The following is a 26,173-nucleotide window of genomic DNA, read 5'->3' as shown; positions in this document are numbered from 1 at the left end:
ATACCTTTTTGCTAACACATGTGTTTTTAAAAATAAAGCTGAGTTCTTTAATTATTTGTGAACATGCTCTGTGTTTCTGCAGTTGTGGTTTATGTGTTTCTTTTCAGATGATAATAGATACCAAAATAGTTAACAGATCTTTATCAAGTATTGGCATAACCTCTTGCCTGTATACATTGTGCTTTGGTGTTGCTACAGAAATAACATGATTTCCACCGTGTGCAGAAGATGATAACCCTGATGAGATCAGATAAGGATGGATATGGATTTCTATTTAGAAATGCACCCCTCCTTGTGTTTTTATAGTATGAAGTTAGGGGGATGACATACTCTAGTTTTAAATACAGGTTTATAACTCTGTGGAATTTTCACAACATTAATAGCAGCTTAGGTTTAGGGATTCTGTTGGGCTTATTGTTCCTTTAAACCAGGAATTGTTTTCAAAACTCATTTAAACAATTAAAAGAAAATAAACGGAAAATTTAATGTATGCCTTCAGGACTTTGAACAGTCTTCTATTTCTCAGAAAAGAGGTGCTGGTTTCAGACAAGGCCCATTTGCTAGGTGACAAGTTGAGCCTACATCTCATGACAAACAGAATTCCATGAATCTGTAGCTACTTGGAGCTGGAGAGGTTTTACACAGTGATGGAAAGAATGAATCTCCCTGCACAGCTGTCCCCTGTGATGTTATTAATCCAAGTGTCATCATATTTTCTGTCTCATCTTTCATGGATTTATTTTCGGAAGTGCCTGAAATTCACTGTGGAAGTCAGCAGTAAAAATGAAAGTTTTGGCACAGGAGTAAGAGCTGGGAACACCCTAGAAAGTATATAAAAATGAAAACTAAATAAATTTGGCTGTGTGATGTTGTCTGTGGAAATTAACACTGAACTCTTCTCTGAAGCTGAGAAAGGAGAAACATGAATTATAATACACTGGAGTGAAAAAGAGCTGTTCAGCTGTTGCTGTAAAGTCTTTTTGTTGTGATTTTTCCCTTTAAGGATGTGGTGTGAGAAGGAGGTATTTTTCAGACTGTATACTTAGAATCATTGGTGAATCTGTGAAATTTCCAACTGGGAAATCTTGTTGCCCTACTTATTGTAGCCTTCCTTAACATAAGACCTTTTTTAATGGAAATTCTGTTTGCAGGTGGAAACCCTACAGGGAGAGTCTGTCACCGATTTGCAACTCAGTTGCTTGAATCGCAGGACCACTTCAAATGCTTCTGACTATCTGTGTTTAAGACATTCCTTTGATTCCCACCTAAATAGCCATTAAGTAAAAAAATCTTTAATCTTGGAGCTGCTTGGTGAGGATCTCCTTGATAGCCAAAATATGGTAACTGTCAAAGATTGATTCCAGCTGAAACAAGTGGAAGCCCTAGCTGTAACCTCATGTCTTTAGGTAGGAAAATGATTATCTGTAGTTTTAAATTGCATCTCAGTTGATTTTCCCATTGCTGCTGGCTATAATCAACAGAAGCAGTGACAATGACAGATTATTTTTCCCACCTGCACTTGGAAAACCATCTCTTTTCCTTTTTATGCAGTAACTTTTTTTATTGCCCTTTGGTCTTTTTGTGTACATTGCAAAGGGTGGTGGCTTAAGTCTTCTAGGAGACTGTATGTAGTACAGAATATTGGAATGAAATAGGAGTGATGTGTAACGGTTCAAGATGGCGTTGATTCCTTTGTGGTCCTGGGTTCTGTTTAATCAACAAATTTCCCCCTGAACTGCATTCTCTGTTGATGCTGTTGACCATCAACTGAGGTGGAGGAGGTTCTGGTAGGTCATTTTATTCTGACTTAAGAAACTGAGTTTTTTGGAGGGATGGTTTCTGTGGAGAATGCACTCAGTAATCCTCTTCTGGATAGTGCAGTGACAGTAGCTGGAGTTCAATGCATTTTTGTGGTGGTTGTTATAAATTTATACCTATGTCACAAATGCTAGCCTATCTAACATCCTGTCTTTTCAGTTGTGTGTGTGCTCATATAGATCTGTTCATATATACATGTATGTGTCTGTGTATCTAGGTGTAGAATGAGTGTGTTCTTCCATATATAGCACATACTGAGTATATTCATGCTCTGCATTACTAATGCATTTTAAGACACTTATGGGAGCTAATAGTTACAAGATACAGGAATCATCCGGTGTTTTAGGTACATCTTGAAATAGGCTTTGGTTTAGGTACATCATAGTTTTAGGTACATCTTGAAATAGGCTTTGCTAAGAAAAATAATGGAATATCTGAATTCAACCAATTGAAGTCTGTTGACTTTGAGCTTTTCAGTAAGATCATTGCCAGAGTCTCTTTCTGAGCACATTTGATGTAGGAGGAGGTCTGACCTTAGATTAGCACACAGTTGGCAGTGTGCTAGGCTAAGTATAATCTAACTGACATGTAATGTTTGTGCACACTGTTACACCCTGATAAAAGTTCAGCAGTGTTTTATGTTCTCTTCCTTTCTGTCTCTGTTGTAGGAGTAGCAGCTGCTTTGGGGTTTGATCCTGGTCTCTTCAGAGATTTATTTTTTTCTCAAGTTTAAACATGTTCAGAAATTTTCATAAGGATTACACCAATTTGTAATTCCCTTCCTTCCTTATCCAGTAGTTGTGAGCTTTTTACCTTGGGAGTATGGAGTGCTCCTAAAGCTGGAATGAAGTGAATGCTGTGGTACTCGCTTGAAACATACGCTCTGATGTACATTAGCTTTCTTGTGTGGCTCAATCTCTGTGTTCTCTTGTTTTGTAGCTGTATCAGAGATGTTGATTTGACTGGTGCAAGGACACTGTCCTTGCTCAGTTTTTCTGTTTTCATTAGTGTCAGTGATTGTGGTAGTAAGTGAGCCTTCTGCAGACTATTGCTGTAGATCTTATTTCTTTCCTTGGCTACTCTTTTTTTCTCTTTACCCCTCTACATGTTTTACTCAAGTTCTTTTGACTAGCCATTCCTGTGTCTTTCTTTGGTTGAAAAAGTGTTCTTATTTAAAAATAAAAATTAAAATTACTTACTAACTAAAAAGCAGAGAGAAGGCTGATGTCGCTACCAGGAACCTGATGTTTAAAAAAATCATTGCAACTAGCATCCAGCCTTTGAGATGGCATGAAATGATGAAGTATTGAGATGCCCTGTTTTTTCTGCCCTTATTCCTTCTCTGTTCAATTGCTAGCATCAGTGAATGAAAGGAGCATGCGCTAAGCTCATTCAAGCTTGCTGCAATACCATCTGCAAGCCCACTGGTATTCTAGATACTATGACTGGTAACTGCATTCATTGTAAATCTCAAGTAGGTGATGGAGGTTGGAAGAGCAGGAATGGCTTTTTTTAGTAGCTATTTAAACGTGTTGGAAGGAGATTGCATGATCTGCTATTATTCAATTTGACATGTTTTATGAACACATCATTTGAGTTGTAGACCATTTGTGTGTAAACCATTGCATGTACTTTCCCAGCATTTGCCAGGATATGATGAAATTATCACAGTTCTGTGGGACTGCCTTTCTAGTGAGGGATGTCTTTGCTGACAGCAATACTAATCCTAATGCTGACAGCAATACTAATACTAATTTTAATTTTACTGTTTTTTTGTAAACCTTCTTATCTCTGCAATGTGAAAATTGATAAACAATGATTTATATGGAAACTGTGTTAATCTCATATTGATTCCAAATTGTGATTGCTTGTGAGCAAAAATTGTCTGGATAATGCTATGGTAGATGGGATTGAGACCAGAATATTTAAGAGGTAGAAACATAACTGAATTAATTCTAATTTAGATTCAAATAGTGATTGGCTTTGCTTTGAATTCCTTGATAAATATTATTAGGCGTAAAGAAAACTGTGTTAAAGTATTCACTGCAGTGAAATACATGCTAATGAAAAAAAGAGCTGTTAAGCTGTTTGACTTAATAGGAATTGGTTTTTTCTCTTACTTTTTTTGTGTACCTGTTTTTCTGAAACCTGATTTAGTCAAATTGCTGTGGGGGAATAAGAGAGTAATAGTTCAAGTTTTGAAAAATACTTCACATTCACAAGTATTCTAATTGATCTTAAGCGAAGTGTCCAGGGTCTTGGCTTCTAACATCCCATACTTTGTTTCAAGAATCAGCTCAGCAGCCTATGGGGGTAGTTCCAATGGATATGGCTATGTAAAGAAAATGTTGAAGAAACGCCGTTAGTGAATTGTTCTGATGGACTTGCTTGACAGTTTTATCCTGGACGACCTGCCTCTTCATGGAACTGCCAACAAGCAGTAATGAAAGATGCAGAGAGAAATCGCATGTAATAGTTTACATTATTCCCTTGATGTCTTTTCAGTACTGTTTTTGCAAGTATCTCTTTGGCCAGTCCTTTCCAGTGAATTGTTGTGTACCTTTTTTGCTAAAAAATTCATGCTATGACTTCTGTCTGTGACCTTTTCAGTAACATTTTGTGCAGAAAAAAGTTGCATTGGGTTGAGTCAGTAGGATCACCATTCTTGTCCAATTGTTTTTGCAGGGAGAAATTCTTGTTAAATTTCAACACTGGTAACACACTGTGTTAAGTGACACCAAAAATGTATCTCTGAGTCTGACAAATATCTGTGGGAAGCACTTAGTGGGTTTTTTCCATTTTGACTCCAGGCCCATAACCATATGTTCTGTGGTTCATGTTAGGAATCCAACAGGGAGTTATTTTGCTTGCAACAAATTCTGTTAAAAGTACTACTGCCAGCTTGGTTGTTAGGTTGATGTTGACCCTTTGGCAGTTTTAACATTGGGGTTTTTTTTGTCTTACCCTAATTTGGGCTTAGTGTCAGCTCAGTAATTTTACTCATGTTTTCTTTGTTCTGTGCTTCATGTGTTTCAAGGTGAGATGTCCATGATGGCAGCAGAGTTCTGTTTACACAACAAGTTTAAATATAAAATGTCTGATAGTTGTTGGAAAAGCAACCATAATACTCGATGTTAGTCACAGTAAGAGGTGCCTAAATATTAAAGTAAAAAATGACACTATAGAATGTTCTATGAAGAGGTCAGAGAATCAAACACCTGAAGTATTAGAAACATTAGTAATTGCATTCTTTCATAGTTGACTGTACCATATGGCTGCTTATATGCTTTCTAATACTGTCTGATTCTTAATTATGATTTTATTTAGTCCTGTATTAGCATGTGGTAGCTTCTTGAATGATCATACCATATTTACCTCAGAGTAAACCATAAGATTTTGTTTTTACTGCACAATCTTATGTATTCCTTAATTTCTGTTAATTGACTTTTCACAGTAGGCTATTAGCAGAATATGCTTTTCTTTACTCTTGAACCAATGTTTTATTATTGTAACTGTAATAAATATCTGACCTGTACAGAAGGCACATAATGGCAGGGTTTAACAAGAAGACAGGAAGCATCAGTAGCTGATGCTGGTTTATATTTATACAGACACATGTATTATGGAAGTCAGTGTTAGGTTGCATGCTGAACATTTGTGATGGGAGGGGTTTGTACTGTTATGACAAGTTTTGGATTTATATCCTGGTGGGAAAGACAGACATAGCATTCGGTATCCCCTTAACTGCCTTTTTATTTGATTTTTTTTTTTTTTTTTAAATCACCATTTTAGGACAGAAGATACTATGGAAATGAATGTTTCCCACAACAGTGATTTTGCTATCATTTGTATTCCTGGCAAGCTCAGTAGATACTGAAGGTTTAAATAGAAAAGGTAGCTTAAGCACTTGGATTTATATTGTGCCATACAGTTTTAAAGTGCACTTCATCTTTCTGTATATGGCTGTTTTAACATAGAATGAATTTTAGTGCACGCTATATACTGGGACAGAGAAAATTTGAGTTAGCTGGCCTGAAGAGTAGCTATATCCTTCTGACTGGGACCTGCTTTGCTTAATAAAAATGACGGTCTCTAAGCTGTCAACCTAAATTTTCACTAAATGACTGAGCTCTTTCCAAGCATCCTGCTTTCCAAAGGGACCTGCAAGAAATAGTGGTTTTCCAAGTCAGGAATCCCATTGCCTTTTGTGAAGGTTCTGGATGAGCAAATTAGGTTCATTATGGAGATGATGATTTGGTTGTCAGCATGGCTACTAATTCTGTGTAGTTCTCCTTCAAGTTCTTCTGGGCTTACTTAAGTAGTTGGAATGCTAACTTGCTAGGCTACAGTTGCATTCATTCAAGTAACATTTTATAAATGTTTACTTTTTTTTTCTACCTTGCTTCCTATTTTAGTGAACTGTTCTAAATGATTGTATTAACTGATTGTTGTGATAAATGGATCAAAACCTACTGAAAGCAATTTCAGTGCCTGTGAAGTCCACCATTTCAGATCACATCACTGAGAGCGGAGAAATATTCCACATAAACCCTATCACTGGAGTGGCAAAAAATAATTTTACTTGAACCGCACTAATTTTCTTGGTTCTGTGTAGCAAAGCTGTTTCTGAAGACTTGTCTACCCCGTCTAATTCTGGAAGATGCTGTTGATCAAAATGATCAATATGGATTTATTTCAGTGATTTCAGTAGCTAAGTGGATTTTATTTTATCCAGTAGTTCAGCTTCCATAACAAATAAAGACGGTTGTTTATAAAGCTTGTAAGAAACTTGAGCAGACTATTAGTTGCTTTCATGTTCCCTAAGGTAGGTAATCCAATAACTGTTGACTGCTGTTCTCCTTAAAGAAAATGATCAAAAAGTTCTAGGGCAGCATTAGATGATGTTCAGGAGGGTGGGAAGAAAGCAACAGAAGAATCCTTATATAACTTATCATGGCATTTTATCTAGAACTTAGCGATAACGTTACTGTACCCAAAAAAAAAGATTCCTTGATTTTCTTCTGAATAGGCAGAGTATATTACTGTACAAAACCCATAACATATTCTAATCTCTGCCTACGCATGTCACTTCAAAAAAAAAAAAAAAAAAAAAGAGGAAATGCAGAGTAATACTTAGACCGCAGTAGGTGAACCCAAGAGGTCATATCCTAGCTGTGTCATTTAATGAGTAAATTAACAACTCTGATTTATTACATCCTACTTTGGGGTGGTTGCCAAGAATGGCAGGCATAGTTCAGAACTTTGAGTGGTGGCTTTGAATTAATTCAGTGAAAAAAAGCATTGAAGTGAGTGTGCTCAGAGGTTGCAAACCTAGACATAAAAGCTTCAAAATTGTCCCTCAAAACATTATAGCATTTCAGCAGTTGAAAATAGTGTGATTATACCAAACTGCGTAAGCCTGGATTTAACAGCCTACTCGGTAGTTCAACCTATTATTATTGTTAGTGTGATTTAGAATCTGTGGGTGAAATGCTTCAAATACTCAAATCTGCTGCTTTGGAAAATCAGTTTCTTATAATCTTAACTCTTTCACAAAAAAGAAAATATTTTTAATGTTCATTTTTTCTTCTTATCCTATAATTTACCTGTGTGCTCTTAAATTACCAGAAATCAGAAAATACATTTGAAGCTGTATAGGTATATATCCCACTTTGAGCAAGTGGCAGCTCTTGTGATGGACCTAGATTAACTTTACAAGCAGTTCTTTTTGTTTTTTTTTTTAAAAAAAAAAGCAACCCCCAACAACAAACCCCTCAAAAAAAGAAAAGGAAACAAACAAACCAACCAACCAACTAAAAAAACCAACCCAGACAAAACCCCACCAAACAAAAAAGTCTTCTGTATTACAGATACTCTTTTCAATTATGCTCCTAGAATCTGTGAATGTCTTTATTACCATCCTCCCAAGGACTCTCTTCAAAAGGGCTCATTTCTATAAGGGAAACACTTCATTTGGAAAGGAACCTAGTGAAAGGGTGTTGATTCAATTCTGATTTCTACCAAAACTCATGTTCCCTGTTTTCAGCTTTCTCCTCTGGTGTTCTTGCAAAATAAGAACAAAAGCCTTGAAGGCCTCTTCAAAGAGTTTCATCATGGACTGCCATATTTGGAGGCTTCTACTCCTAAGGCTAATGACTTCTACATTACAACTAGTTCCAGGCAACCTCTTTGCTTCTGTTACCTAAAAGCTGTTTCAGCTCTGTTTGGAACAATGGCATTCCTCCTGTAGTCCCTTGTAATTCATACTTCTTTTGAAGATACATTCAAGCAAGTTAGTTTGCAAATATGCTTTTTGACTTAAAAAGCAAACTGTAGTTGAATTGCTAATAAGCTGACTGTCCTATAAACAACTCTTAATTAGACTCAAATATTTTGGTCTCTTACATAATTCTGCTTGAGGGTACTTCCTTGCTGGGTTCTTAGCAAAATACATGCTGTTCCTGTACAATTATAATGTGTGAACTGAGAACGGCATGATTAATGCTTACTAATGAGTAAAGCCTACTTTCACAGTAGCCTTTCAAAGCTTGCCCTAGTTAACCTTCATTTTACTGTTTTTTCAAGTAGTTTGATTCTAAGATTCAGTATTGCATGATACAGATACATGCTGTGAATTTTTCCTGAGATTCTTGAAGGCTTTAACTGTAAGCTTACCAGAATGTGTGGTGTGTGTGTACAGGCATTGTGGATGAGTAGGGCTTTTCTTGGGGCAGGAGGGCATACAAGAGGTCTTGCATTTTACTTTTCCATACACATTTACAGAGAATAAATGATGTTTTGTGCTGTACAGTGGTAAGTTCCTTGTATTATAATGGATGGAAGGAAGGATTATACTTTTGCTTGCTTGTTCAAGCTTCAAGAGTTCTGACTAGCCACCCCAGACAGCATGTGGTGCCTAAGGCTGTCAGGCTGCTTTTGGACTCCCTTAAGCTGATGTCTTTGTATTCACCTGCCCATTTAGAACATCAATTTTTAATCTATTGGTTTACTGCTCTTGCCTTCATCTTTGAGCTAATTAGACAGAAATCAAAGTTGGGGTTTTTTTTGTTTAATCTTTCTGACCACCAGAAGTGCGCACTGCTCCCTTCTAAACTTACTGACAAGATGCTACTTCCAGTCCAGTGTTTTTTAATTTGCACATCAGTGGTAGTTGTCCCTGAAGCACCTCTCTACACTGTTCTCAGTGGAATGGCAAAGTCAGCTGAGCAGTGATGACATTTTCTGTGTCTTGTTCATCAGGGAATTGATGAGGAAGGCGTTGATAGGACATACAGACATATTTCAGCCATACAGCCTACAGATGATCATTCAGCTCCTATACAATGTTCTGGTGGAGAATTAGCCTAGTGTTCTAAAAAAGCATATTAATAGCACCCCTTAAGCACCTTTGAAAGCATCATGGTATAAATGAGTTACAAATTGACAGCAGTGGAACACTAAAGAGAGTGCAGCCTTCCTTGGAAAGAAGCAGTGTGATAAGCACGAAAGATGCCAACAGCAGCAAAGACCTACTAGTGTAAGTACCACTGTGAGTTTGTAGTGAAATGTGTGTTGTTACCCTCTGTGCCTGTGCAATCATCTGCCCACTTGCCTGCCTTGTGATTCCACCATCCTTGATTTTGAAGGATGATGCTTTCATTTGCATTCATAATTTTGGAAATAGCATATGTAGCTGTCAGTACAACTGGGTTTGTATTTTTGAGTGCCTTTTGCTTAAGGAGGTCTTACCAGGCACCAGTCCACCAAACAAGTATTTGGTACATTGCAATAGAATTAGATGTTCAACTATAATGAGCAACAGAGAATTAGTGCATCCTGTTTCATTGGTGCCCTATGCCAGCAGGTAGGTGGTGGGAGTGCTGAAAAGGATAGAGAACTTTTGTCCCACTGGATTTTCTTGCAAAGTTAATCTACTATAAAAATATGTAGCTTTGCCTATACTAACATGTACACATGTGGGCTTTTAGACTGTGACAGTTCTCATGACCTAGATTTGTGTTTGCTCAAGCCTGAATGAACCAGTTAAGAAATATCTCCAGGGAGACAGACCTCACCTAAATCATAGCAGAGCTTTGCTTTTAACCATAGCACTGGCAGTGGCAACTTTCCTTTAACTGGGTGGGTGTAGTCCATATTTGACAGTGTCAGTGTTAGCTGTTCCACATTTGCTTAGTTTAGAAATGCAGATATTTTTGGATTGTGTTTTACTTAAGACACTATTGGCAAGGGTGTGAAATGGAAGGCAAAGAAGCGTTCATCTCCTCACAACATTAAGCAGAGATAATACTAAGCAGAGGTTTTGCATTCTCAGTTTGCTAGCAGCGTAGTTCAAAATATACAGATAACATCATGGCCTCATCAGCTGTCAGACACCACAGACGTTAGGGTAGGAATGGTACAAATTAAGCCAAGTGGGGATGTGAATGATCTGATCAGGAAGGTCAGTGTTCAGTAGCTGGTCTCCCCTCTAAATCTCATTTCTCCCATGCATCTAGTAAGCCATTCTTCTGCTGTTTTATTGTATGCTTTTAGCTTGATGGTATTTGATTCCTGTTGGAATTACATGATGCAAACTTCTGTCCTCATCAATATTTGGAGACACAGCCCTTTATCCTGGGTTACATATCTCTTGAGAGTCCTTGTAAAATGCGTCTCAAGATAAGTCTGCTCCCCCTTGCCTTAGTCTGTTTGTACAGCAGCTGATGGGGTAGTTGTAACATTAGTGCCACCTTCCCAGTCTAGCAGATCTGGGCTCTCAGGTATGATTTAGTTTCTTAGGGAATCTTTTGTGGAAACAAATTTTGATATGTTAAAACTTCCTTTGTTCTAGAAATACTCTCCCCAGGAGAGAAATTGTGTAGGGTTTTTCCTTAAATTTGCTAGAAAATGCTGCTTCTTAGGGCCCTGAACATTTCCATGAGCTCTTCTTGTGTGCACAAGCTAAGAAGAAAGTGTGCATACTTCACAAAGAAGGAAGAAATTATGGAGAAGGACTATAGATACCTGTTTCACTTTTTGTTATTGTTAACAGAAGATACTTTGACCACGGAGTAGCACAAACAAATTAGTAAAGATACATCAGCAGTGCACATCTATTACTGTGATGAAAGTGAATTGGGAAACCTTTGGTGTGTCATCATGAGTTTAAAAAAAAAGTCCACCAACTTCATCACTGTTAAAATCCAACTATTTAGAATATTTTAGTGCTACCTCATACTGCAAGTAGTTGTAATTGACATTTCTAGGAGATCTGTATTTATTTCACTGTGTTTTGGTGCTGTGTTCTTCAATTAATTTGTAGACAGGCTGAGCCAGCAACTGCAGTAACTGTTGTAAAATGTCAGATCTGGTTGTCCAGATTTGTTAGCAATGTATGGATGTACACTGAGAAAGGATTTTAGGAGGAGGGAGGTGGTGTTGGTGGTAGTCATCTATTGGGAAGGGAATTTACAGAGGAGCTGGGGGGAACCAGGGAGAAATAAATTTCTTGTCCCACTAGTTTGGTTTCCTGTAGTTTATAGTTGCGGCAGGGGGGTTGCACTAGGGGCCTGAGTAAAGAGCACCATTTGTACATACTTACAATTAGGTACCCTTAATCTTGTTACACCACCGGTTTGGCATTACTGAACTGTGGGGTTAATTTTCACCAATTTAGTTAAAAGTTCCTGATTCTGTCTTCTGGTTTTATTATTTGCTGATTTTACACTATAGCATAGTTACTCCAAGAGCTGTAGTGCATTGGTGTTGCCTCCATTCAAATGCTACCTAGGTTGGCTCTGCCATGTGGTCCAGACTGCTGTGCTTCTGCTGAGCAGAGCATGGGGCCATGAATCACTCTTGAATGTTTATCTGAAAAGTAGATTTCCTGCTGACTGTGTAGTTACGTTGATGTCCCTCAACAGGAGACAGCCAAGCTATGTGGAAGAAGGAAGTTGGAGAGTAAATCCATGCAAAAGCTGTTCACTTTTTACTGTGGTAACACAGACAATGTGTAGAAATTATTGTTAGGACTGACAAAGGAAGAGGTATAGTAGGATGTGAGGAAATAAGTATGTTTTCTCAGCTCTGAGAGTCTGCTAGTTGTTGGAAAGTTCTGGTTTGCTCCTCTCGAATGACACGAGGATGAAAAGCAATTTTAAATTAATTTCCAGTGGAAATTATGGGTGGGTGTGCATTGAGATTGACTTTTTTCCTGTTACTTTGGGGCCATTTCTCAAATAAGTTTTTGTTTGATTTATTAGTTTGTGACTTGCTGTCCATATTTACCTTTGTTTTCTGTCTTAGTTTGTATCAAACATTAAATTAATAGAAAAGCATTTTGCAGATTTATTTCATTTCAGGGGAAATAGAATGTTCAGATTTATAAATATTTATAATTATTTCAGCAAAGAACATTTTTTGTATTTAATATTCAAATTGTTTCACTGAAAATACCTACTTTACAAGAGATGAAGAGATGTTTACTTTTGTAAATATTGGTCCCTAGAATTTCAGAAAATCTCTTTTAATGAAGAGAAATTCTGAAGTAGTTTAAGTGTTCACTGAGTATGTATCTGCTTCTAAGCCCACACCTATTGTAATTTAACAGTAACAGCATCCTACCTCTAGTTGTTGTGAGAATGTTTCTATGCAGGGAGCTTTTGGGAAGGATACAGCAGGTTCAGCTGAGATTTGAAGTGAGGCTGTGCAAATGGAAGTGCAGGTGCCTGCTGCAAGTGTTTTCCTCCCAAGGTACAGTGACCAGAGGCTATGGTGACCCAGCTGGGACAGTGACCGTTCTTTACCACACATTGCCTCTGCTCCTCTGCTGGAGAGTATTGGTGCCTTGGATATTCTGGCAGATCATGTATAATCACTCCATAACCCAGTTCTGTCAAAACGTACAGGAAAGTTTCTTTAAAAATACAATGGCCAACACAAAAAAAAAAAAAAAAAAAGTGTCAGAATGGGTTGAGAAAGTGATTATGCAAACAGAAACATCAGCAGTTGTGAGGGGGATGGTTAACTTCTGGAGCTGAAGGGGAGCTGTTGCTGCCGTGGTTATGCTGCTGCTGAACTGCAGGTGGAATGGCAGTCATTCCTCCAGCTTGAAGTTATTTTACTCTAAAGAACCCAATATTGCCTCATTCTTATGTCTTACTTTTCAGCATTTGAGAATATCTTGGGTTTTATATGTTTTCAATATTTTTGTTTGCTTGGTTTGTTGGTGAGGTATCTCTGTGGGCACACAGAGACCTGCTCATTTTGATTCAACCACTGGTTATAATGTTGTTTTGTTGCGATTTCCCAGAACCTGGGCACTGTGATGGTTCAGCTTTAGGCCTTGATGTAAACAGTCGGATATGTACCTGCAGGCACTGGGTTCTCTCACTGGTGATCTGTGTTTTCTTTTTAAGAGCTCAGAGCTGCTGCTACCTCTCCCAGACCTGTCAGATTCATAATTTATTACTTCAGTCTCCAGCCTTGCAAGCACAGATCAGTCACAGTCTGATTTAGAAACTACCTACTTCAGTACTCACAGAACACGAGGCTTAGGACCAGGCAAACCATTCCTTCCAAAATCCTCTTAATTTCCAGGAGGTCTTTGACTTTTGGTCAGCCATTCCAGAGACTGATACTGGGGAGCAGAGAGTCCATTACCTGCACAGAGAAATATTTAAATGTGATGAGAATCAGTGGATAGAAGATAAAAGAACATGTAAGTTATTTCTCGCTTGTTTTTCTCTGTGAACTCAGCCCTTTTTCTTGACCAAGTTCTTTATTCTTTTGAGAAAAAACAGCTGTCCTGTTTTGGCTGTTACCCAGGAGTTGGAAACTGCCTGTCCCCGTTATTACTGAAAGCCAAGTGGGGAGGTTTAGAGGCTGAGGGTAATCTGGAGGAGGCAGATGAAAACCTTTCTCTGATGTTTGAGAATAGTGTTGGAGGAAGCTGATAACTCATGGGCTCTTTTCATAAGCTCTTTTTTGGATAAAGCATCCTGTGGTGCCTCTGAAACCAAGAGCACTGAGTTGAAGAAGAGGAGACCACTGACGTGTCTAGGTCCTTCTTTAAGGAATTGAATATGACCCTGAAAAAAAGGAGAGGCATTGGAAGGACACAGTAACAGGTTCCCAACTTGTAAAATTGTGTTAAAGATGACAGGGATCGATTTGCCATGTCTGTTTATGCGGGGCAAGGAAGAAAGGTTCTTCTGTGAGTGGAAGACCTAGGTTGGCAGCTTGCCTGGATAAGTGGGAACCCCTCAAAATGTAGAAGTAGTAAAAAAAAAAGTAAATACGGAGCAGCTTCCCTGTCGGTGTTGTGGACTCCATTTCAATGGAGCTTTGTCAGAATGCATTAAATGAGCATCTGGCAGGGACAGTATAGGGATGTGTCATTTGGCAATGCGAGGGCCTAGGCTAGGCTGCCTCTTGAGGTTCCTTCCAACACAGGTTTTTATGCTTTCTGTAGTGCATGATCACAAAAAGAAAATATTAGCAAGCTGAGAAACTGCTTAATGTATTTTAAAAGAACTTTTTTTTGTCTAAATTTTAAGAAATGAGGCCTCTGCTTGTTTTTAAACACAATGCTCTACTGGCTAAACTGCTTTCAAGTTCTGACTTACTGTGTTCTGGATCTCACAGGTGAGATCAAGTTTATCTGAATGCTCTGGTTTGCTAAATTTGTGCTAATCTTGTAAAAGCAGCAGCACAAACTGCAAAATCACAATAATTTTACCAGAAGATTTTAATCTATTTTTTTATTTTTCCAGTTAAACTTTCATGGTGAGTCTTCACCATTTGTTTTTTCTTTGCCCCTTTTTTCATAAAAGGAGATTAGACACTGGACTAAATTTGGATGTTCCTTGATGTAAGTTAGTGCCCTTTTTTAAAATCCATTTTTAAGTGTTACCTATAAAAGTGTAAAGTAAAAGATTAAGTAGATTTTTCAGTTTGCAAGTAACTGTATCTATATTTTCATGCCGTAACCTTGTGACCCTTTGCCTTAAAAGAAAATACTGTTTTCTGAAATATTAAAAGATTCAGCTATACATAGGAAGCATATTATAGCACCATAACTTACATGACACTGACTACTGTCAGTGCTGGTCACACAGGATTTGCATGGCATGAAATTTTCAAGTCAGGTGCTAATTTATAACTATTCAGTCACTTGTATTCCATACCAGAAAGCAGTTAATCATTTCATTATACACAAGTATTTTTCAGGTGGATCCTATTTTCTGCCTTAAAAGAAGTTTAGTTCAATCTTGCAGAAGGTGCTGCAATGTGTTTGTGCAACTTGTATTATATTCACTTTGCTTTAATGTCAGAGAATGCAGATGCAGTCATCTGTATACTCCTTTATATGTTAGCAGAAGAGAGGAGACATCTTTTAGTGCCTCTACTCAAGTTATTTTTTTAAAAGATGATTGTTCAATGTCCCTACATTTTTTTCTGAATGACTGTTTCCCTCTAACCGAAGTCATTCATACCAAAAGCTAAGAGTGCATCTTGTTCATGGGAAAGTTGATAGGAAAAGGTCAGTATTCATTTTGCCTTTTAATAGACAAGATAATCAGATGAAGTCTGAAGATGTGATGTGTGTGGCTTGCAACTCTTACCTTCAGGTGCAATAGAAAGCAAAGAGAAGAGGAAAGCTTTTTCTAGAACTTACTTCTTCACTGGTGTCACTATATCATTTCCTCTTTTTAAGAGGAGCAGAAAATAAATAGGGGAGAGAGAGTTCAGAGGGTTGCATTATAATGGCCATGCTGTAACACATTGACCAGACAGAGGAGAGAGCAGGAATTGTGACTCACCTTACCACACTGGAAGCTGACAGCCAGGTTTGAGGTCACCTCTGAGTTAGAACTGCCTTCTTAGCAACTTGGTCAGACTTTTCCAAGCTGATCTGTCTCTTTTCCAGCAGTTTAGTGTGCCACCTTTTTGGTTTTTTAACAGTGCAGATAAACACACATGAACATAATTATTCTTCCTGGGAGCATGCTGGATGGTGAAAAACTGTTCCAATCTGTGCTTACTTGGGATATTTTTGGTTTTGTAATGCTCTGAAGTTTGCTTATGTATAAATGATAAAGCACTAAACTGAACCCAGTTATAGTGAATCTCTATGAAAATACTGGAGAGATTTATTTTTTGTCTTGCATTTATTTTGTGCTGCTGCTGCTATACTGAATGATTACTTCTGAAATGTAAAGACTTTTTGGATGGGTTTTAGGAACCAGTATTTGGTAGTAGGGAGAGATCTTCATTTATTTATCAGACCTCTGCCTAGAATGTTTGGTTCAAAATACAGGCTGTTTTGTTATCAGACACCAATAGATTAGGAGAGCACTGAGGTGTGTACATTAATGTTTCTTGTATAGTTTTTTGCTCATTCACCCCTTTTTCTTTGTCGGATAGTTTTATCTAGTATTTCATACTGGTAGTGAATGGTCTTACAAGTGCTAAAAAAATCTGAAGTAGGTTGATTTGCTTTTGAGAGGCAAATAGATGGGCTGCTACAAAAACACAGGGGAGGATGACATCTTAGAGCCGAAGCTGCTCCTAAACGTTACCATTATAGAAATGATTTGTCTGCTATCTGTGCCTTGGAGAAGGGATGCAGTCACTGAGCTCAGTGAATCAATGAAAAGTAAATGGTGGTTCCTTCCTATTCCTTAAAGTGATTTTGCCAGACAGTATTGAGTATCTTGATTGTATTGAGTATCTTGATTATTTTTGTTTAACTACTGGAATTTGTCTTGCTCAAATTATTATCATGGGAGTAGTCCACAGAATTTCACATCCTCCTATTTAAACATACACATATATGAATTTGGAGATTCTAGTAGATTCTGTATTTATGCAGAAAGGACTTCAGTTCTGAAGAGTTCTTGGAGATCACTGTGGAAAGTCTAATGATGGAAGAGTAGTTTGGAGTGTTATGACAGTGAGGGAAGACACTTGAGACAAAACCCAGACTATCTACAAAATGAAACAAACCAAAAAGCATCTGTAGCTTCCTGTTTCTGTAGACAAATGCTGTCAAATTCAGTGAAGTTTCTGAAATAGAACTGAAATGAAAAATAGCTTGTTCTTGAAGCTCTGGATAGCTGCTCAGCAGGATAAAAACATCCAGCACATCTATGTGGAGACTTGAAAAAAACTAAAACAGTATTGCATGCTTTAGAATCTTCATAAAGGAGAAGTTATGTACTAAGAAAATCCTGCTTTTGATTAAGTAGTTATTCTAAGCTGTTAGTTACCAGCTGATCTAAATGGTCTAATAAAAAGGTGTGGTGAGAGAAAAAATGTTTTCTGTTAGTATAAATATGTTGGCAATATACACAATAAGTATATTGTTTTCCTATGCACCATTTGACACACCTCAAAGTAGCAACCTTTCAGTATGTGTACACAAGTTTTTGGAAAACGAATTTCCAATATATCAAGAACAATGTGTGTTTTGGATAGCTTCTGGCTTGATGATGCCAATGAGACTTTATATAGAATTACATTTGAATACATATAATTCCACTGAACTAATTTAATTTTTTTAAATGAAAAGTCGAGTGTATTAAAGCATTAAACGGAAAATTCTAAGCAATAATGCCATTACTGCTTTTTCAGATACTTTAGTAGGAACTTGCAAGTGACTTGACACCATGGTAGCTCTTTCCTTGAAGATCTGTGTCCGCCAATGCAATGTGGTGAAGACGATGCAGTTTGAACCATCCACTGCAGTGTATGATGCCTGTAGAGTTATTCGTGAACGAGTGCCAGAGGCTCAAACAGGGCAAGGTGAGTTCTTGTATTTGTCCTTAGTCAATTCATTGTCTGAACTGAAAATAAACATAGACTCATGGTTTTTTTACACTGTTCTGTTCCTCCATTTCTCTTTCAGGTTGGAGGGTTTGGGTTTTTTATTTAAATCGAAAGGCTCTGCAGTGAAATGCACAAGGTGCAAACAGATTTTTAACTGACAGAAAGTAGCTGCATTCTTTTTTCTTCCTTCCATCCTGACAGAGGTTTTTCTACAAAGGATGCTTGTTTTTTGTGGAACTTTGACTTCTTAAATAAATTACTTGTTTGCCTGAAAGACTATTTTTCCCCGGTTGGAGAGCAATTTTTATGATACCATCTTTTTAATGCAGTGTTTGTGGCAATACTTTCTAGGAAAATCTAGCAGACTTATTTTGTGCCTTGGTGAAAGAAGGGACAATATGAATTAGAAAAAAATGGCAGGACATCTCCAAAATGTGCAAAGGGAAATGTTTAAAACTAGTATAACTAAAAGCATCACCATGCTGTGCATACCATATTCACAGTGCTGCTACGTATTAATCAAATTTAACTGTCTCTGTACCTATTGAGCAAATTAGATGAACGCAGACTGTGAAATACGTTTTCACTTGGGCAAAAGCTCTGGTTTAAGTGTAGTCAAAGTTGTCAAATTCAGATTCTTCAGAACACTTTGGTGCTGTACTGTACATAATGCCACTGGAATGCGATTCTTAAAGTAGATTGTTTATTGAGTTTTATGCACAGCTCTCAATCTTTAGAGCTGTTTCAAAAGTCTTGTCTGAACTGTTAGAAAAACTTACCAGTAACAGACAGTATTACTATTATTTAGAAAAGCTTCCCTTTTGCAGGAGTCCTTAGGTAGTCTAGTTACGGAGCTTCAATATTCAGACACAAGCTGTGTGTTTTTACTATACTGATCTCTCAAAGCAGTGATTTTGAACAGCTGTTGAATTCAGAGAAGTTGTGTAATAAATATCCCTGAACATCATGAACCTCATAGAAACGCCTAGAAACTCTACTCAGATTAGACAGTAGGTCTTTTCATTTATATGTGGTTGTAATTACAAACTTCGAAGAACTTTATGAAGTTGAGTGATGAACAGCAAAAAGGTTACTAACATATCCTTTCCCCTTCCTCGTGGCTGTTAAAATGCATGTGTTTGCCTGTTATTTCAGAAGACTCACAGTGGTGCAGTATAGACTGATCAAACTAGTTCCTGCACAACAAAATATGTAGTTGTCCTGTGTTGTGACTGTCAGCCTTGCACATTTCACTTCCACAAGCTTGCAATGCTGGCACAAAGGTGGCCATGATGTTAACATGCAAGCTGCACAGCTACTACTATTTCATTACTAGGGTACATACCCCAGAAATGAATATCAGAGCAGTCCGTGCTTCCTTGGTAATTCTGTGCTCTGTGCAAGGTGCTTTGTGTGCTTCTAAGGGCACAACCTATTTATAGGCACAAATTCTAAAATTTTACATAACTGATTCTGTACTGAATTTGTGTCATGAACATCTCTGTACATATGGATCATTTGGCTTTTCAGGGGAACTTTTAACTAAGGTCAGCAGGGAAAGTTTTTCTTATGCAGTTGGTTTTGGAAGGATTCTTCCTTCGAAATTGTGTATCTGTAAGTCAGTTATGCTTCTACTAGTTAAGTGTAAGGTCTTTTAATATACTTGCACAAGTAACAATGTGTTTAATGGAAATGCTGTTAAATGTGAATTGTTGCTATGCATGACATTTAAAGATGAAACATTGTCCAAAAATTGCAGCTATTTTTATCTGACTTTGGGATCACAGGGTCCAAACACGTGGCTGAAAGTAAACAAGGGACCATCCCTGCAATGAGCTGTTGTAACAGGCTGTGAGCATGCAGCTGGCCCTCCTATATGGAAAAAGCCCTTAGCTTAAACTGTAGAACTGCAATTAGAGCAGGCTTAGCTAATGCACCGTAGTTTATCCTGTCTGTGGTAGTGAAGTATACTCTGTATCAATTCTTCATGCATATGGATGGACCTTGAGTTGACAGTCATGATCCTTCATTTTGTATACCTGGAGTTTAGTCTTTGAAGCCTAAGCCTGGGTATGTTCTTCTGTGACAGTAGAAGTTTTATCATTTACTTGTCATTCTGGAAGAATCAATTGACATGCTTCAATAGATGCAAGCTTTTCCTGAGATTGTTATTAGGGATGTAATTCTAGAAGCCTTGTATATTTTTAAATGCCTAAACCTGAAGTATCTACCAAAAAGATTCCAAAAATGCCGAAAAGATTCCAAAGTTCAATAAATTCAGTATGTGAAGGGTTGAAATTTTTTTTTTTTTAAATAGAACTACTGCTTGAAATAGTATACTATCATTAAGCCCAAACTTGCTTGTATTTTTGGTTAGTCAATTCCAAAGCAGGACCTATGAGAATTTAAAAGCAGTCATCTTGAAAAGTAGTTACAAATTGCACAGTAGATGTGACATGCTCTTGCTTAGTGACGCTTTTGTTCAAGTCTTTTGTAAAGCCTGATCTACCCTGCTATCTGCTGCTAAGCTAAATATTTTCTAAAGCACACAAAAAAATTTCTATCTCAGTTCATTAAGAATGGAAGGTAAGTGTAACGGAAGCTTAACCCTGAAGCTGAATAACCTTGAATGTGAACCATGTTGGCTTGATTAGGTTTGGTATTTTTCAGTGGCACTCTTTCTCTTCTGTTCCACAGCCTCTGACTATGGATTGTTCTTGTCAGATGACGATCCTCGAAAAGGTATATGGCTGGAGGCTGGAAGAACACTGGATTATTACATGCTGAGAAATGGGGTATGGTGCAAGTCTGTTGCTTCTTTCAGTGCTTTTTTAGAAAACTTGTTTCCCAAGAAGCAAGAAGAATGTTTAGCATTTAGAGGGTTTTGAGTCTGTTCCTGGAATTGGTGCACTTCTCTTCCTTGCTGTGCCTCAGTAGTTAGTTTTTTTTCTGTGTCTGGTTGTGACTGTGAGCTACTGTGGCCAATCGTGTCTTCATAGAATGATTAACAGAAAGATAAAAAATAAGCTTTACATTTGAGGTGATGTTGCATTATAGTGTAGGTTTCTTGCATACTAAAGGTGATGAGGTCATACTTGCTCACATTATGCCCAGCTTGCTTACAACCAAAAGGCATTGCTATCCTTTTCAAATACTAAACTTTTTTGCAGCACAAAAGTACTTTGGTCTATCCTGCCCTGTCTAGGTTTTGGTCTTGCCAGCTAGAACAAGTTCTTGAAAAATGACGTTGGCAGAACTAAATGTAGTCACTTCTCAGGTTTGTTACATAAATAAGTTTGCCTATACTATAACAAAGGAAAAATCCAGCTGGGTGTGTGGGTAGGGAATCCTGTTTTAGGCTTCTAAGTTAGTGGATTGGCTTGTGGTGGCTTCCAAAAGCATTTAGAAACAGTATTGTTTACTTCCTAGGATATATTGGAGTACAAAAAGAAACAGAGACCTCAGAAAATACGTATGTTGGATGGTTCGGTGAAAACAGTCATGGTGGATGATTCTAAGACAGTTGGTGAATTGCTGGTTACCATTTGCAGCAGGATAGGTAAGATTTTGAGACCCACGTGCTTAAGAATTTGTTTTTCTGCCATATTTGCATCTTGATTTTTAAGATGTTTTATGCATTACTGGCTAGATATTGGCACATATGTTAAAAAAATATTTAAATTTGTTATAAGTTAATATTTACCAAACACTTTTTTGAAATCTGTTGTCCAGATCTTATGAAAGTCAGTAGAGAGTTAGCTATATCCTTAATCTTCAGTATTTAGTGGTTGAAGGCAGAAAGTTTTCTGACAGTATAGTTATAAATTTTTTATTACATTTACATATGCTTTCCTGCTATGTGGTAGAGAATTAGAACTAAATTTAAACTTAATTTTAATGGGATTACAGATAAATACTTTTAACCTTGAAATATACCTAAACTTAGGGCTCTATGTTGTTATGATTAAGAGTTGATCACAGTACCATATCATTTGTGAAACAACATACGGAAGCCATCCAGAGCAGCTGGTCAGAAATGTGTCATATTGGTTATAGTCTGTCTTTGTATTTATCTAAATAGAGACATTTTGGAAAACTAATTCATATTTAACTATAAACATACATCCAATATGGATTAGTTTAAATCATCTTAAACCCTTGCTTAATTCTCATTTAGAATTAGTGGCCTTAATTTGATTTAGATTAATTTACTTGTAAAGTGAGTTAAGCTAAATTTAAATTAATCCATTTCAATTTTGTTTGAGTGTTTCTATGCTGATTCTAATGTGCTGTAACTAATTTACTTCAAAAATTAGTTTGACTTATTTTCATGAATGTGGTCATGTAGGTGAGCATTTAATTTTCTCTTCTGTATAGTATAAACATGCTTTACCAAACCATGGAAAAAACTAAGCAGAACAAAGAAACAGGAGCAACTTAGTGCCTTTGCTAAATGTTGTCAACTGATTTTTGATTCAGTTCCTGTAAGATTCATGGGAAGAGTTGAGTTTTAAAACTCTCTAAAAAAATCCTATATTTTACATGGTTGCTATTCCTCAGTCTGCTCTGCCACATTTCTTCTACACATCGTGGGCAAGCCGAAATTACTCAGTTCTCGGGAAGGAATTGTAGGCATCCATGAAAGGCAATTTGCTATGGCATGTCTCTGTTCTGGAATTTACTGCTATTTTAAATTCCACCATGTTTTTTAACTGGCAGCTTCTGGTAGATAACAAAAAACTTTTAATATCTTTCTGAAAGTGGGAAATGCAGCATATGATGAAGGAATGATGTGTTTGAAGGATAATGCCGGGTATTGGAGAGATGTCCTGAATGCAGAAGCTGTAGATTTTTCTTGGGATCTCCTTCCCCATACACTGTTTTACCATTTTATCTGGAATGTCTTTACTATACTTGAAATTAACCATTGGTGTTTTAACATATGGAAAAGAATATTTCACCCATCCTAAAATGTATTAAATTTTTATTGTTGCAAACAATAAATATTATTTATAATTCCAGGAATAACAAATTATGAGGAATATTCCTTAATCCAGGAGAGCATCGAAGAGAAGAAAGAGGAGAGTACAGGAACGCTTAAGAAAGATAGGACATTGTTGCGTGATGAAAGAAAAATGGAAAAACTGAAGGCAAAGCTTCATACAGATGATGATTGTGAGTGGTGTATTCCAGGACAATTCTTCGATTACTATCTGCACTGGGTCTGGCTGAGCCAGAATTGGTTTTCCCCTGTAGCAGCCCTCATGGTGCTGTGTTTTATGTTGGGAGCTGGCAGGGTGTTGATAGCACACTGGTGTTGTGGCTACTGCTGAGTAGTGCTTACACAGCACCAAGGCTCTTTCCAGCATTTTCCCCCGCAGTGGGATGGGGTGGGCAAGATCTTGGGAGGGGACACAACCAGGACAGCTGACCTGAACTGACCAAAGGGATATTCCATACCATATGACGTCTGCTCAAGTATAAAGCTGGGAAAAAGCAGGAAGGGGGTGGGGTCACCCTTGGTCTTCCGAGGCAACCACTACGCGTATTGGAGCCCTGCTTCCTGAGAAGGCCCGACATCGCCTGTTCATGGGAAGTAGAGAATAAATCTGTTTTCTTTTTTGCTTCCGCGCACGATCCTTTGCTTCACTTTGCTTATATTAAAACTGCTTTTGTTTTACCCACAAGGGTTGGGGTTTTTTTCCTATCTTACTTTCTTTCTTCTCTTTGCCCTGTTGAGAAAAAGGGGGAAGCGGGGGGAAGTGATAGAGAGACTTGGTGGGTACCTGGCATTTAGCCAAGGTCAAACCACCACACTATCTTTCCACAGTATAGTGCAAGAAAACCATACAGGAAAGCATTTTTAGATTCTTCAATGTGTCTCAATTGATTCCTACCTGTATTGTGCATCCTTTTATGTATAATGTTGTGTACGACTGAGTATTTTTAAAATTAGGTAAATGGACAAGTTGTTTCCTCTAGCTATGAAAGTTAGCAGGTCTTTTGAAGGGTGTTTCTTACTTTTTTGGTAGAGGAGTTATAACTTAAGTGTGAAGGGTTATTTCTATGACCATTTTCTCCCCTTCTTTAAAATTGGATATTTAAATATCAATGCCTACTGAAAGCCATCAAAAGGTAGTTTTTTCTTTGAAGGTATAAATTTTAAGTGTAAATGGAGTTTGCCAAAGAACTAAGACAGTATTTGATTTGTTTTATGTGTAAAGTCATGAGAACCACTTTTTCCGTTTTACATTAAGGCACTAAGATTAACTGTGACTGACAGGGCGATGTTTTAAAATTGTGTTTAGGGATAAGAAGAGTAAATGGAACAATTGGTTTTAGGGGGAAGATGTGGTAAACTTTTAAGTAACTTTGCAATGAAACTTTGAAGATCTAAATCTAGTATTGAAACGTTACTATAGTTGTTTCTTCAACAATATTGATGGTGTTTTATATTGTAGTAAATTCTTGTTTCTCAGCAGTGCTGTTCTTCAGTTCTCATTTGTAGCAACCTTTAACACTGATTGCTAGAAACAGAAATGAAAGTAACATTTTTTTTTGAGTTTCCCCCTCCAGTGGAAATGCCAATTATCACATGATTTTCATAACAGCCTTTAACATTGTCAATGCTGTTTATTTAACAGTGTGTATGTCTGTGGTTCTGTTACAGTAAATTGGCTAGATCACAGCCGAACGTTTAGAGAACAAGGAGTTGATGAAAATGAAACGCTACTGTTGAGACGAAAATTCTTTTATTCAGACCAGAATGTAGATTCAAGGGATCCTGTTCAGCTTAATTTGCTTTATGTTCAGGTACAGTATATGGACCAGAAGCACAGGTTCTACCTTGTCTTGAGGAAACGCATGTAATTAGAGTTATTTTATTGCTGAAGAACTCCATCTTCTACAATTCCAGTTCTGGATATGCTTTAATTTTACTTTTTTGTCTAACCTTCCAAGAACACGTGATAGTACAGAGGCTTTACTGATTCTTTTTAATAAAATACTTTCAACTCAATAATGGTCACTCAACCAAAAATCCACTGACATTCACGTCCCTGTCCTGATTTCCTTGAAATTCATGAATGTGTTTAGTCTTTTAAGTTGTTCTTTTTAGTTCTTCTCCCCATTCTCTTCCATATGTGATGCTTTCTTTGTAACATGGAATCTCATGTCAACCATCTTTCTGCTTCTCATCTCTTTTCTCTTTCACCTGATCAGTTAGAGAGCTGCTTCTGCACACCCTTTTCAATTTTCAACCCAGACAGCACACAAGGCAGGCAGGCTTCCTGTTCAAAATGGACCATGTAATGTAACATGGTGGGAGTCCACCTAGGCAGGTTCCCCAAACTGTTAAAGGTACTATACATACCTTAGCCAAGCTAAGAGATTTATGAAGAAGATACTGTTTAACTGAAGGCTCTGGTGCAGTTGTCTGTAATGCAGTCTGAAAAAAGCAGGCTTTTAGACTCTTTGTTAAAGTTATTTTTAAAAAGTAAAAAAAACCACCAAACCAAAACATTGAAAGTTTAATAGAATGTTCAGTTGTTATACTTGCAGCTGATTCAAATGGGATTGCTCTAAATTACATTTTAAAACTGAGGCAAAAGAAAGATGGCATTGCTTGTAAGACGGCATTACATTTTTTTCAAGTATTTTGGAAAACTGTATCACACTGAGCTGTTCTCCTGCCACTTAGATATTTCTTTCAGGCTACCATTATGACAGTATGTATCAATACTGCCTTGCATTGTTTTGTCTATGGATAGATGAGCCTTCTATTGCCAGAGCTATAAAATCCATCATCTTCTATGATCACTAAATTTAAACAAAAGAAGGAAAATGCTGTTTGCCTTCTCCCGTTGCCATTTCTAGAATAGTAATCTGGTTTTTACTTATTAGTTATTGGGATCATTTTTCCCTGCTATTACAAGGTGGTAAGATAAAAGCTTTTACATGTGTGTATGTACATACACATAAGTGTATATGCATATATTGTATTTTATATACATGTATGGCAGGAAATGGGTGTCAAGGCCTCTTCTTGATGAAAGTTGTTACAATTGTGGTTTCAATAAGTCGCTGTAGATATTCACCGGAAAGTAATCTATCCCATAGTTTATTTTATTAGTCATAAACACATCTATAATGGAATAATAAAGACGTTCAGACAGAAAAGTGTGTTACTGGATTCTTGGGCTGTGTTCAAGCTTTTAAGGCATTTCAGAGATGTGATAGTTATTTTGGATGTCCCTGACATGTCTTTGCTTACCTCCTGTAGGCTCGTGATGACATTCTGAATGGTTCCCATCCTGTGTCCTTTGAGAAGGCTTGCGAGTTTGGAGGGTTTCAAGCACAGATCCAGTTTGGACCTCATGTAGAACACAAACACAAACCTGGATTTTTAGAGTAAACACTTCTAACTTCTAAATTTGGATGACCTCAAGTGTAACTAATGCTGAGCTGTCAGAGACTAAATGCGTTTTAGTATTCCAAGCAGAGGTTATCAGATTCAGTGTGGTTT

At 37.3% G+C, this 26,173-nt stretch overlaps 1 protein-coding gene across 7 annotated transcripts in view; it reads left to right on the top strand.

The window, feature by feature from the left end:
* TLN2 (talin 2) overlaps positions 1–26,173 on the top strand; it is a 209,931-nt gene that overhangs the window by 72,740 nt on the left and 111,018 nt on the right. For 5 of the 7 annotated variants that reach the window (XM_074838031.1, XM_074838029.1, XM_074838033.1 and 2 more), the window contains exons 3-8: positions 17,455–17,625; positions 20,347–20,444; positions 21,079–21,208; positions 22,672–22,824; positions 24,320–24,462; positions 25,931–26,058. In XM_074838031.1, the coding sequence (XP_074694132.1) occupies positions 17,490–17,625; positions 20,347–20,444; positions 21,079–21,208; positions 22,672–22,824; positions 24,320–24,462; positions 25,931–26,058 (788 nt within the window). In that variant the 5' untranslated portion in view covers positions 17,455–17,489. Of the gene's footprint in view, positions 1–12,575; positions 13,538–17,454; positions 17,626–20,346; positions 20,445–21,078; positions 21,209–22,671; positions 22,825–24,319; positions 24,463–25,930; positions 26,059–26,173 lie in introns of those variants that run through there. The other 2 variants (XM_074838032.1, XM_074838034.1) reach the window with 2 other exon arrangements.

Source organism: Strix aluco, chromosome 12 (assembly GCF_031877795.1).
Source record: "Strix aluco isolate bStrAlu1 chromosome 12, bStrAlu1.hap1, whole genome shotgun sequence".
NCBI classification, from domain to species: Eukaryota; Metazoa; Chordata; class Aves; order Strigiformes; family Strigidae; genus Strix; species Strix aluco.
Note: the sequence above shows the minus strand (reverse complement) of the source record. Positions and strands in the feature narration are given on the sequence as shown.